The sequence below is a fragment of the Thermobia domestica genome, chromosome 9, assembly GCF_964235325.1.
Source record: "Thermobia domestica chromosome 9, izTheDome1.hap1.1, whole genome shotgun sequence".
Taxonomy (NCBI): domain Eukaryota; kingdom Metazoa; phylum Arthropoda; class Insecta; order Zygentoma; family Lepismatidae; genus Thermobia; species Thermobia domestica.
The window spans coordinates 171412389-171426954 of NC_137462.1; the positions used below are offsets into that span (position 1 = coordinate 171412389).

The 14566-nt window shown below is 35.8% G+C and overlaps 1 protein-coding gene and 1 long non-coding RNA gene across 4 annotated transcripts in view; one reads left to right on the forward strand and one right to left on the reverse strand.

Annotated features, from left to right (window-relative positions):
• LOC145695205 (N-acetylated-alpha-linked acidic dipeptidase 2-like) overlaps positions 1-1157 on the forward strand; it is a 148516-nt gene extending 147359 nt beyond the window's left edge. For all 3 annotated transcript variants that reach the window (XM_081772192.1, XM_081772190.1, XM_081772191.1), the window contains one exon: positions 754-1157. In XM_081772192.1, coding sequence (XP_081628318.1) covers positions 754-961 — 208 coding nt within the window. In that variant the 3' untranslated portion in view covers positions 962-1157. The remainder of the gene's footprint in view (positions 1-753) is intronic.
• Positions 1-14566, reverse strand: part of LOC145695211 (uncharacterized) — a 332249-nt gene that overhangs the window by 35892 nt on the left and 281791 nt on the right. The window lies entirely within an intron of this gene.

Consider the following 14566-nt stretch of genomic DNA (forward strand, 5'->3'; position numbering starts at 1 on the left):
TCTTGCTTTCAGGAAGTTGTAACGTCTAGACAGTAAATAGAAAGATCGGGTTGCAATTTTTTTTTATGACAGCTACAAGATTCATGTATCGTGACAATGTGCCTTAACAGGTGTTCTTTTGTGCATAAAGATATTTACGAATTATAACAGCGCTGCCTTACTTTTTATTAATCCCTTGTGTATAAAAAATATTAAAGTCCACGAAGTAAGGAAGTTTTATTTATTTATTTATTTATTTGAAAAACAAATAGCAGAATCACTCAGTTAAAATTCCAGTTAATTTCAAAGAAAGGAGAAGAAAAATCTTATATTAATCAATGGGCTGAAGAACAGATATGCTACATGCATTTAACATTTCTAAATGCTTAATTAAGACTTATGCTCCTACATTATTAAGTTTCTCGAACGATTTTTTTCAGTAGATTCTTAAAATATTTAATATAAATGGTCTCTATGACCACGATTTCCTCTGATTTAGTTTCATATCGTTGTTCATTCACTAATGAAAATTACACAAAAGCCACTTTAACAACTTTTAAAGCCCGTTTATCTATGACAAAATGTTTTGTAACCTAAATTTACTACACTCTTTTGATTTTGATACCATTTAGCATGACATATCTACATACTTACAGGCCATTTTTGACTGCATTCTTTTCTAATGATCTCCATATAAACATATACTACGCATTTGTAAGCAATAGTATCATGAAATTTACATGCATTTTACTTTTATTTATTTATTTATTTCAGGCATGCTATATTTACACAAAGTAAATTCAACATATATGGAAGCTCTGGATTTCCAGGCATAGTGGATCTTTTGTATGAGTATGACTTGGCCACACAAGAATCGCTGAAAAACACAATTTTAGAAAAGCTAAAAGTTCACTTGTCAGATCTATATATTATATTCCATCGAGCAACAGATTTTCTGAAATCTGCTGGACAAATTTCATGAAGATAAAGAAAAATGATAAGGAGTATATAAGAGTTGCGTTTCGTAGTTGTAAAAGAAATATATTTGTATTGTGTTGTATGATTTTGACCTTGAATTGTCAGAGTAATATGACCTAGTGAATGTTTGTTTGGATGTGTGTAGTGACATTAAAATGTGATGTATATGTCATTAAGACTGATAAAGTGGATTTTTGGTACATACGAGTAAAGCCACATTGTCACGTTAGAAGAACTTGTAGCTGTCATAAAAAAACAATCTTGAAACCCTACCATATTTCACCATGTACACATAGCCTTGAAAGGGTCATAAAACATTTTTTCCATCTTGCAAGGAGTTGAACGACGCGCAACTTTCTGGGACGTCTTGCTTGCTACCTGCTATCGCCCTCCCGCTGACATAAAAGAAAAAACAGTTTCGTCGCTTCCGAAACAACGGATTCTTTTAGCTAGGGAGGGGAAGTGCGCCAAAATACACACGTTTTTAATGAGGAGGTTCACTGTTTGTCCACTAGAGTGCAGTGCTGCATGTGTGGAGAAACCTTTCTTGCATTCAAGAAGTTGTAATATGTAAAGAGTAAATAGAAAGATCGGGTTGAAAGCTTTTTTTTTTTTTTAAATGACAGCTACAAGATTCATTTAACGTGGCAATGTGGCTTAATGTTTCTTTCTAACACAAGAATGACAGACAGACTTCATTTTATTCAGGAAATTACAGTAATAAATAAAACACATAATAATTAATGCTGATTGGTTGGTTGATCCACAGCAGTGAATTCCAACGTTGTTTGACCGATGGCACACTTTATAGAACACCCATAAAATCGCTCCATAGGTTAGGTACAAATCTTATATATAATCGAAATCAAGGGCTTATAAATTGATTTTAAGTTATTCATGATGATGAAACGCCATATCTAGTATAGGCTTATAGAACTTCTGTACAACATAATATTTCTTTTTAAATTCTAAATTTCGCGACACATTCCTTGGGGCTACGCGACATACTAGTGTGTCGCGACACACCAGTTCAGAATCATTGATCTAGAATTCGACATTAGTTAGCGTTATATGTGATGTGGACCTACAGCTTAACGTGGAATCCGAACCAACCTACATGAAATCCCCAGGCCCGTAGCCAGCCTGATCCCTGCCAAAAATGTAGGGAGGGCGGTAGAAGTTAGGAGAGGCTATCCAACCATATTATAGTTCATTTGCAAGCCTATCGTGAAAATTTTATGAAGGGCAGTAAAAAATTTAGGGGGCCATCCCCATGGCCCCCACGGATAAGGGCCTGGAACTTCCACCTGAAATCGAACCCGGCCAAGAAAAGTCAGTATGTGAATTAACGGACTTTTACAGAGAAGACAAAGATGGTAATATTTTAGAAGAAAATGATTTATTTCACATATCTTTCAACTTCCAATATCTTTCATGCTACATTCCCAAATAAACGCCTATTTAATATCCCCGGGCAATACTTTTTGTTTCTTTATATAGAGAGAGATTTCCTCCTTATTCGCCTAGTAATTTAAATACTGATTTGAGTATTTCAGTATTAGACTATCTTTACCTCTACAGCTAATGTATTTACTGTATACTACAGACAATTACCACATGAGCTGTGAGTACTTTCATTTTGAGTAACCCCTCTGTAACAGACACCTCTCACTTAGGAAATATAATCGTCTCCCAGCGGTGTACCGTTATAATAAGGCACTATACTGTAGTAGCTATAATTACTAAAAATTACATTAAACTTAATCAAGAAAATATTGTATTATTTTTATGCTACTAGTTTTCGTCCTTACCCTCAAAAATAGTCAAATTAACTTGATAAGAGTAGAATAGAGATTTAGGGATGTAGTGATTTAGATTTCTGGGCTTTCGGCATCTATGGCCATGTTAGCCCGTCACATTTGAGAGATTGACGTCCCTCGGCGAGCACACTACACTATCCGGGGAAAGAGAAGGAAGAAGGGATTGGGGGAAGGAAGGAAGCGGCCTGAGACCTGTTTGTTAGGTACCATCCCGGCATTTGCCTGGTCGTGTGAATGAGGAAAATCCATGCAAACTTCATTCAGAATAGCTGGCCTGGAAAAGCTTTTTACACTTTTTCGACCGAGTGCCCTCAGGTAAAGAAGAGAGATCGTTCCATATTTTTTCAGGAGTTCCCTCGTGGTTATATGGTTAGCGTAGGAGATTCGGATTCGATTTCTTGTGGGAGTTCATGTGGTTCGGATCCCATATAATATGTAGGTTAACATCCCATATAGCCTCGCTGCTGGAAGTTACGCTAAACTCTAAGCAACCAACTTATCAGTCTTTAGTCAATGACATCCTCAAAGGCACTGAGAACTGTAGTTCAATTGTAAAAAATTACAATTCAACAAATTACGACTAGAAAGCGCACATTCATGAGTAATTTCACATGGTTATCCAGATATGCTCACGAAAGAAAGTAAATTACTTGAGACAAAATGTAGCAAAAAGTGACAGTTTACAACTGATATCTGCTCGGTAAACAGAAGACTTAAATTCAAGCAGTGAAAAACGGAAGTCATTGCAGTTATAAGGGATAAAAGGCGTCAAAATTTCAATACAATATTTTTTCACCTGAAAATAACTTCTACTCACGTCAGGGGCGGATCCAGGACATACTTCTAGGGAAGGGGGCGGTGGATTGTAATGCTGCTAGTTAGAGCTACTTTTAAGAGCTCCCGACTCTGGGGTTGGTTTTATTTATATCTATTATATAAAAGAGAACGCACAAATCCTTTGTTAGCTCATCACGCTAATACGGCTGAACCAATTTCTTTCATTTTTGGGGGGTTATTAGGATTTGGACCCTAGATGGTTTTTATCATATCACTTTAATTTTTAATTACCAGTGTCTTGAGATAATTGACCATTCAAGTGTCCATAACGTACAAATCCTTTGTTAGTTCATCATAGGTATAAAAATAAACGTATTTATATGCAACCCGCATGACCGTGTCACTCGGCGGGTTAACATAAATGACAGGCGCTATAATGTTAACATTTACTGCAATTTGAAAGCGAAAAAGTAAAAATTATCTAAGTAACAAAGTTTATTGCGTTCCGGGGTGACCGCAGCGAAGCGGGGTGAACGCTGCTAGTATAAAATAAGAAAGTTTTCTCTTCTGGGGGCGGGCGATCAGGCGATTGCGCCCCCTGGGTCCGCCCCTAACTCACGTTCATACTATTATGTTGTATGTGTTTTGTATCCTTAGCAACAATCATGTACTGCAAATAATTAAATAAATGAAAGTTTAAGAGAAAGAGAAAGAAAGAAAGAAAAGGAAAAGAAAATACAATGCGAATATAGCACTATTTTGCTGAAATTTTTGAAATCCAACCTTAAAGAGTTAGGAAAACGGATATTCACAGAAAGGTAATTAGGTACTTGTGTGCTTTTATGAATCGACCCACAAAACCATTTCGCTTCTGGAGCTTTTCGATATACCGTACCAAGCGGAAAATACATATTTCTTTTATTTACACAAATTTAATAACGCAGACCATCTCTCCCACCCCCATCCAACTGAACAGAGGATGGCTTTGAAGTGGGAAATTTCCAAGAACTGACTCCCGTCAATGAGTTTCCTGAGGCACAGAGTTGTTTGAAATACGTTCTATTTGTGTCAAAGTAGGGTAGTTCAACTATTTTATTATAAATAAAATTGAAGTATTTTGCTCTGAATTGGAGAGTGTAATTTCTAACTGCAGCAAATAGTAGCCTGCTATTCCATACACTTTAGAATGAAATATTTATAAAAGTAAATATTTTTTTATTAATGTTTAAGACCATTTGTTGATTTTGATATATTTAAAATAATAGGAAATCAGAGTAATATGGGCACGAGACGAAACAAATTATTGATTGATTTTGTATTTACACCATATATCAGCAACGGAGGATTGGACATCTACGTTTAAAATGGGATCTGACAACTATAGTGATCACGTTTTGATCACTAGACTAATTAATATAAGAAGAAAACTAAAAATATATAAAAGCTACGGCAGAATTTGTGACTGTAAGCTTGTATTGCTTAGATATTGTGGTGATAGACCTTCATTTCGTTAGTATATTTAAGTTTCAATGCATAATTGAAGGCATGAAAATGACAACCAGATAAAGACCAATTTCTCAAAAATGAGATTTCCATATATTCGAAATCTATGTTCAGTGGTCTATCAGTGAGTGTGAAAACAAGAGTTGTATGCTTACCCATTCCCCCACCAGAGGGCTTTTAAACTTACCCGTTTTTTTGTTGACAATGACAACCAGACAAAGACCGGATGTATCTGGTTTTCGTTCTCAGTTTCTGAATAAATATGTTCTGGCTTGGTTGAAAGGCTTGCCTTATACAAAAAGGTCGGTAGCATGACTCCGATGGATATGAGAGGGAAATCTGAGGGTTCCAGGGTTAGTAAAAAGCCAGAGAATGTTGCGCGTCAAGTAATAGAATACATCAAATCTTTTCCTACCAGGAAATCACACTATTCTCGAAGAGATTCTCAGAGAGAATATTTACAACCGGACCTTACTGTAAAAAAAAAAAAAAAAAAAAAAAAAAAAAAAAAAAAAAAAAAGCATGAACTTTAATTGGAGAAACATGAACCAGAGGTTTTCCATAATATTTCTCAAGGGATCAAATGTAAGCCAGAAATTTCGTACGAATATTATAATAATGGTTTTAACACCACATTCAATTTAGCTTTTGGTAAACCTCGCAGTGATGTGTGTCCTACTTGCGACGAATTAAAAGTCAAAATAGATAGAGCAATCGATGAGGATAAAATGAGCTTGCAGTGTGAAAGAGAGGTGCATTTGTTAATAGCACAAAAATTCTATGATGACTTGAAAGAAAAAAGCAAGCAAGCCCAGGAAGATCCATCAGTCGATATTTTATGTTTAGACTATCAGCAGAACTTCCCTCTCCCTGTTCTACCTGTTGGAGAAATATTCTACAATAGATAAATATGGATTTATAACCAGTGCATTTATTCTGCCAAGACAGGAACATCAAAAATATACATGTATGATGAAACAGTCACAAAAAAGGGAGCAAATGAAAGTGTGTTTTTCCTACCATTACATCGAAAGTTTCGTGGACCCTAGTGTAAAAACTCTATACATTTTTACAGATAACTGTGGAGGACAAAACAAAAACGTAACTCTTGTCCAGTATTTGTCCTTACTTGCTACTACTAAGAAATTTGAAAATATTGTTCATCACAATCCAGAACGAGGACACTCGTTTCTCCCATGTGACAGACAGTTTGCACAGATTGAAAAACTCAGACGCCAAAAAGAGTATATAACTACTGGAGGAATGGTATTCACTTGTTCAGAGAGCGTCCAAAAAGTTTTGCGTCATAAAAGTTCAGCAAAACATGGTCAAGGACATTTATAATTTCTTGGCACCTTGGTTCGTTAGGAATAAGGAATGCGGACAAGGCGTTCAAAATCTCTACAGTACTTACAAGGTTTTCCAGTATGAAGACAAAAACATTTGCGTATCCCACGGACACTCTCCGGAAATAGAATAGGATTGTTTTATCGGAGTCAAGAAGATTACAGACATTAGTGAAGTAAATCTGAGCAATGCACCTCGAGCTTACTACAACTGCCTTCCAATTAGCGCAAAGAAGTTGCAAGATGTGAGCAAATTGTGTTCCAAATACTTCCAAACATTTATAAAGGATGGTATTTATGTCAATCTTCTCTGTGTAGAAATTGAAAATAACACGAGTGATACTGATACAGATATGAACAAGTAGCAGACATTTTCAGTGAGTGTGAAAAACAGATATCTCCATTTGCATTTTTGTATTTCTGTAATAATGTTCTGTAATAATAAAAAATAAAGATTTTTTTATTATTAACTATAAGTATCTTGTACAGTTAAGAGTTACGCTTAATTCCAACCATGTTGTAGCAATTATATTGGATATACGTAAGTATTCTTTGGTCTTTACCTTGTTATCACTCTCACTCAGTTAATATTTTTATCTGGTTTTGTTTTCTACGTCTCTTGTAAAATTAGCATTTTGGTCTTTATCTGGTTGTCATTTTCATGCCTTCAATTAAAGCATTCCTAATTCAGCATACCTATTCAAAATGTAACGGTAGATCTGATGTTATTTAGAAGACGAAGAGAAAAAAAGAAAAAAAAAGATTTAGAGTATCCAAGATATATCTAAGGAGGATATTACGAGAGGAACCTTACAAAAAAATCTCAAATTTAAACTGTGTAAAACTGCATCCTAAGTCAGTTAAAAAAAATAATAATAATAAATAAAGTATAGTCCTTCGGAATTTATTTTCTGAGTTCGGTCTTGATAGTTTCAGTTAAAAATGCTTGATTTACAAGTTATTAGACACATTATTTTTGCATAGACCGTAGTTATGTTTGCGTTATAAAATATCAAAATATAATATTAGGCTATCGAGAAATGATGCTACATTGTAAACATTTTACTCTATATAAGCTGTGGTAAACCCGCTCAGGTTTCCAGGATACACTACTGCTGTAACCATTTCCCTACGCTAGCGATCAGTATTGAGACTGGAGATTCAGCTTTCCACCACTTCTGGTTTTAATAAAGGTGTTACAGCAGACGTATAACTGAAAGCGCATGTTTTACAATATTTTCTGTATAAGTGTTCCATCTATACGTACTTTCCGTATGAAACAATTAGACGGTCAGGATCTCACATACAAATGGACGTATATAACATATAGCTAATGAAGGTAACATAAGTATATGCATGTGATATACGGAAAACTGTTAGATGTCAGACATCCTGCAACGGCACGATGTAACATCTAAGGGCAGTGCCTATGTAGCATACGGATAACGTATGCTCCGTACTGATTTCTATAGTAAGCAAGAGGATACCGTATATTTCTACAATATACCGCTATTCGCAGAACTAATTTTTCTCTGTGTAGTATACACTACTCCCGTTTGAATTTTTGTGGCTTCAAAGCTTGGGTTACATTATGTGCGAATAGTTTGTATATACAAACCCATAGCACTACTGTTTCTTACCCTTGTTGTAGCCAATTACAAATTGTTATAATCTACCTTCAATTATTATTGTCACCTGTAAACGGGGCTCAACCACAACATGTTCAACTAGTTTTTATTTACCAATAATTTCACTAATATAAGATTATCTAGTATATTTACAAGTTTATTTACATATAATACAAATATTTACAAGTACTATATACATTCACTTAACTACATATATACATTATTTACAAATATTACAGCTCTAGTGAAGTCCCCTTCTTTACTTAAGGACTACTCCTCACATAGGTACATGAGGCATGTTTCAGAGGCTCTTCATTCTCCATTTGTCGCGCCTCCTATTTGCTCTCCTTCAATATATCTGTCTTCTGAAATTGAACGTTAGTTTGTTGTTGGCCCGGGGCGTCCTCCTCCCTTCCCCCGGGACCACTCATCACCTAAAGATATCAGGTAGGCCCTATGTTCTAGATGCTCTTCAAGTCTTTACTTGCTGGCTCCGTATTGGAATTATCCCTCTTGCAATATAAGGTTTGTTTACTATTGGTAGTCCTCAGCGTCCTCCTCTCCTCCCATGGGATCAGTTCTCAGGCATGTTCTAGAGGCTATTTAAATCTTCATTTGTTGGCTCCATATCGAGAATTATCTCTTTTGAAATGTGAGGTGGTTTGAGGTTGGTAACCCAGGGCGTCTTCTCCCCTCCTCCGGGATCACTCCTCACCTGAACATATCAGGCATATTCTGGTTCTTGTCCTGCAGCTAATTTTGTTAATTTTGTTCATTGTTGGTGGTCCGGGGTGTTATCACCTGGAACCACTCATTTGAATATTTAAGGTATACTCTACAGGATTTTGACTGTTTTCGTCGTCACATTTTCTGGTTGCTGTGCTAAAACTAAATTTGTGAGGAATCTAAACTGTAATAATTGTTGGTGGTCCAGGGTTCCCTACTCTCCGCATTCGTGACCATTCTTTACCTGGAATTTTGGAGTAGGTGACGGAGGAATGTTTTAGCAGCCATATATTCTGGTTGATGTCCTGGAAAGTGTTACTTGAGAAATCTAAACTTTCTTCCTTTTGGTAAATCGGAGGGTCTCCAAACTTCCTCGGAATCAATCTTCATCTGGACATTTGAGCTTTTTAAAATTTTATTTTTCAGGTCTTTGGTTACTTTTCTGGAACTAATTTCGTGAGAGACTTAAACTTTGTTCACTTTTGGTGGTCCGGGAGGTCCTTGTTTTTTCCCTCTGGACCATTTATCACCTGGTAATCTGAAGCATGTTCTGGAGAAGTGTTTTAGTTCTCATATCTTCTGGTTGTTGTCCTGGAAATTGCTTCCTGAGGAATACAACTTTGTTCAGTGTTTGAGGCAGAGGCTTCATCCTTACCTCACCTGGGTGTATGCAGCATATCCAAACTTAAGATTTTGCTACTTTCGCTATTGTATTCCTTAGTTCTTAGGTTTTTGGAGACAATATAGTGATATCTAGATTTAGCTCATCGACGGTAACCCAGGACCTTCTACTTTCCTTCATCAGGAGAAGACTTCACCAAGGATGTTGATTTAATTAACTTAGTTGACAGTTCTAATTGACTAAACTGGAAGAAGGACATTTTATATTGTCTTAACAAATAAGAACATGAAATGTAACAACAAATTTAATTTTTCTCAACACTGAAGGAAATTAAAATATCTTGAAGGAAATTTATTTTTGGAGTAACGTTACCAGCAACATAACATTTTAAATTTGAGTATATCATTCTGTTCATGTTTAGTTTTGTTAGCGTTCCTAGAGATTCCAAAATTCTTGTACTTATAGAACATACCACTCGAATTCAGTATATAGAATACCAAAGATATATACTGGTGGATTATGCTCCAATCATAGGTCTAGGGATGAATCAGTGTGTATTGTTCGATGGAATAAACGATAACGAAAAAGTATTTCGCTCTTCTTTCTTTGTTCTCATGGAAGTGAAGTTTTATAAGATTGTTAAATATTGTATATTATAACAACACACCGTTACAATATCGTCACATTATTACATAAAATATACATTTATCAAAGAATTTTCATAATTTATTAACTGTCTTGTCTGATAACGGAAGGGAATTGTAGTTAATAACTTATAATTAAATAATTATTTAAACTATGCTACTCCGAATTCTTTTTAAACGCTAATAGCATATGAGAGAATTGCAGTGTTGACAGAGAACGAGATGTATCTGTCACCTGCTCGCACTGTAGTGCGTCTGCTTAGCCGCAGCTCTTTATTACATGTCAAATTCCCGTGACAACCTTAATTTTATTTGCCAGACTCGTCTGCAAATTGCCTGCATATGCTACCGACATCTCTCGGCGTCAAGTAGAAGGCAGCACAGCAAGTGACAACTATTAGTCTTGCTGTGAACTATTGGAAGCGTGACTGACATACTAATGTACCTTGCTTTTATAATAAGGATTATTCACTATAATGCAATTATTACTCTATACAGGGTGGGCCATGGAAAGCATCTCCGCTAGAATATGAAATATTGAATAGATATTGAAAAAATGGAACAAAGGAAGAGGACGAACATTCCTACGTAAGAATTTCCCTGCTGTGAGTCACGTGATTGTACCTCCCTTGTTTGTTCCAACCGTCAGTTGTCTGCTGAGATGAAAGTGGTGGATATGTTCTGTTGTGTGTGCATTAGCGATGTATTCGATACCAGAGGAGTGTATATTATAGAGTCGTACATAAAAGCCAATTCTTTGAAAGAAATATAAGAGTTATTCCGTATAACGTTTCCTAATCGTGCCGCCCCAGCTAAATGCAGCATTCAGCAATTCATGAAGAGATGGCTCCAAACTGGATTTCCTGTAAATATAGCAAAGAACAGGGCCCCATTTATCCGCACTCCTAAACTTTGTGCACACATTTCTGAAGTAATGCTTTGCAGTCCTTGGAAGTCTACCAGAACATTATCAAAAAAAAAAAAAAAAAATGTCGGGACGAGTAGAACGACCCCTTGACATGTCCTGAAGAGTTTAAAGTTGAAACCGTATCATTGCTTAGCGTGTGACTTTTTTCTCGCTGGTTGTTGAGTGTGGTTGTAGATGGTCGATTGGACCTGTTTATATTTGTCATGTCAGACGAGGCATAGTATCATCAAAATACATAAATGCGCAGAACAGCAGGTATTTGGCGTCAGAAAATTCGTGTCTTATACACTAGGTATCTTTATATGACCACAGAATAGATGTATTGTATGTTTGCATGCATGTTATTGGCCCAACATTTTTTTGATACTACAGGTCCAGATACATATATATATAGCTGACTATTTTGGATAAGTTTGCGGAACGGCTTACAGGAAATGAGTATTGCTTTTTTAGCAGGATGAGCCGACCTGTCACATGTTTGAGAAATCACTTACTCGTGTTCATGAACTATTTATGCTGAGCGAACGAGGCTTATGGCCGCCTCAGTCATCACACTTTCCTACATGTGACATTTGTTTATGAAAAATGTTGAAAAAGAATCAATATATCAAAGCAATTCACAGACAATCAATGAATTTAAAGAGAATATCAAGACATGCATCAGATGTATTGCCCTAGCGGAATTCATGCAGGATACTTGCGTTTGTTAAACAGTGAACACAGGTTTAACTGTTGATGAGTACCATTTTCAATATTTAGTCTGAAGATTAGTACAGGTATGTTAGTTCTTAATGCCGAGCATACATAGGTTACTATAGACATTGGCAAAGCTTTTCTTTCGTGGTTCATCCTGTATTTATAAAGTCATTTTAACTCGATATATATATATATATATATATATATATATATATATATATATATAGGGGTAGACAACGGTTGCCGATCGTTTTTTGTTTTCAATGTGTCATGTGGACCTTCCTCTTCCGTCAGCAGTAACCAGTTCACCTGTGAGTGTCGTGGTGTGAAAGTGGTACGGTAAAATGGGCGACCTGACAGACTTCTAAAAAGGCATGATCGTTGGTGCCCGTCTGGTTGGAGCTTCAGTGGCAACAGTGGCGAACATTGTGGAGGTATCGAAAGGCACTGTGTCCAATGTCACGAGGGCATACACAATTCATGGGCAAACGACGTTTGCAAAGCACAACAGTGGTCGAAAGACAATCCTGTCAGATAGGGACCGGAGGGTATTAAAACGAATTGTAGCAGCTAAAAAAACTCCACTGCAATGAAAATTACGTCTGAACTCAATTCCGGCCTACAAAACCCGGTATCATCGAAAACAGTGCGACGGGAACTTCATAAAATAAAAATTCATGGCAGGGCCGCTATCGCCAAACCCCTGGTCACAGCAGTAAATGCGAAGAGGCGTATCCAGTGGTGCAAGGACCACAAGGCGTGGACTTCATGAGCAGTGGAAACACGTAATGTGGTCCGATGAATCAACCTTCACCTTGTTTCTAACAATCGGTCGTGTTTACGTATGGAGAACACCGTCGCAGGCCTATGATACAGACTGTCTGCTCCCAACTGTAAAGCATGGGGGTGGTTCTGTTACAGTATGGGTGGTGATATCGTTGTTGTCTGCATGTCCCATCATAACCCTGCATGAAATGATGAATGCTAAGGCGTATGAGGCCATTTTGGGGGACCAGGTTATACCCATGGCCCAAATATTGTTCCCTGATGGTGATGACATCTACCAAGATGATTTGGCACCCTGTCACGCTGCAAAAACGGTGAAATCATGGTTTGAGGAGCACGACCATGAGCTGGCACACCTTCCCTAGGTTCCACAATCACCAGATCTGAACATCATTGAGCCATTGTGGTCTGAGTTAGAAAGGCGTGTTTGGTCTCATTACCCTCCACCAGCATCCCTTAAGGAACTGGAGCATGTTTTGGAGGAACAATGGTACAAAATTCCACATACCACGATTCAGAAGCTGTATACGTCCATTACACGTTGGATTCAAACTGTTTTGGACGCAAAAGGAGGCCCCACACCATACTAGGTATGATTTTCACACTTTTGCAGACGTTTTAGATTTTTTGACCAACCCATATATATATATATATATATAGGCAATTTATGTGAGATGGAACCATCTAAAAGTATATATACTGTAGTAGTAACAATATGGTTCATTATTATAGTTTGTAGTTCTAAAAATGTAAGAAAAAACTTTGTATTGGAAATGTATAATAACTATTTATAAAAATTGTATAAAAGAGTCATGAATGAAAATATAATAATCATATATTACAGAAAAAGTAAGTAAATTACCAAACAGCAAGAAATATCTTTTTATTTTATAAATTAAAATAAAGGTACTTATTGCAGCTTCCAGCTTCGTATTTTTCTATTTGCAAAAGTTAACCTGCTAGTTATAATTTACTTTATTTTCCGAATTAACAAATGGGTATGTTTTATTTCCTGAAACTTTTTAATATTTGCTTTTTAATGAATTACTTTAGTTAAACTTTGGAATTTTTGGTAATGAAAAACTTTCAGTAGGTAATTTATGTGAGATGGAACCATCTAAAAGTAGAAAATTAGTAAGATTTTGAGAAAACATTGTACTATGTATATGAAACTGATAAAACATTGATATCATGATTTTCTGTGATTAAAAATGAATTCTATGGAGAAAGTAAATTCAATTTTTCAAACATATTTTTCCAGGAACGAAAGATTGTTAGATTTTTACTTTATGTAACTGTTTTTTCATGGGACATATTAGAAATAAATTTTATGGTACTACGGTGTAGGAAAAAGTGAATCAACTTTTCATGAAACGGAAAAAAATTATCACTATCCGGATAGACAGGAAAACACAACGAGGAAATCACTGCACATTCTTAATCAGGTGTTCCAGGGTTATATCGGTGTGTAGATGGGCAGGAAAGTGCCTTGAATGAGACGAGGATGAATAGTTGATAAATCGTCCTTATGGTTTTTTACACATTCAGTTCAATAATTGAATTAACTCTTTGTATGTCTTTATTTCTCTTGAATAAAACCGCTTTATTGGTTTTAAAGAATGTAAAATAAAAAGTTTTATATTTAAAACAAAATATTTAGTTTTTGAGTCTAAAAAGGAAATTTTAAACTTGTTAAAACAAAGATTTACAATGAAGTGTTATAATAAATTGCATATGATTTCAAACGTACGAGCAAGATCGAGTGAGCTCTCTTGAGACTGGGGTTGAGATCTTCAATCAAATGCAACGTCCAATACCAGAATGTACTTTGTATGAAATAGTAGTTAGTTAAATAGTATAGTGTGGACGTATTGTATGTACATAAAAGAGTAAGATTACAATATGTATCCTCATCTACAAATTCTAGACACTTGTCATATGATCAGAAAGTTCTTTGGAGAATAAATCTTCCACTAATCTGCACTTGCTAAAGACGGCTATCAAATTGCGTTAAGTTAATTTAAGTTTAAACCAAGATGATAAAAATGAATAAGAAACAGAAAAACATATGACTAAAGAATAAAAATATTACAAATTGCGCATTACTACTAGCTTACAGGCTACACCAGCAAA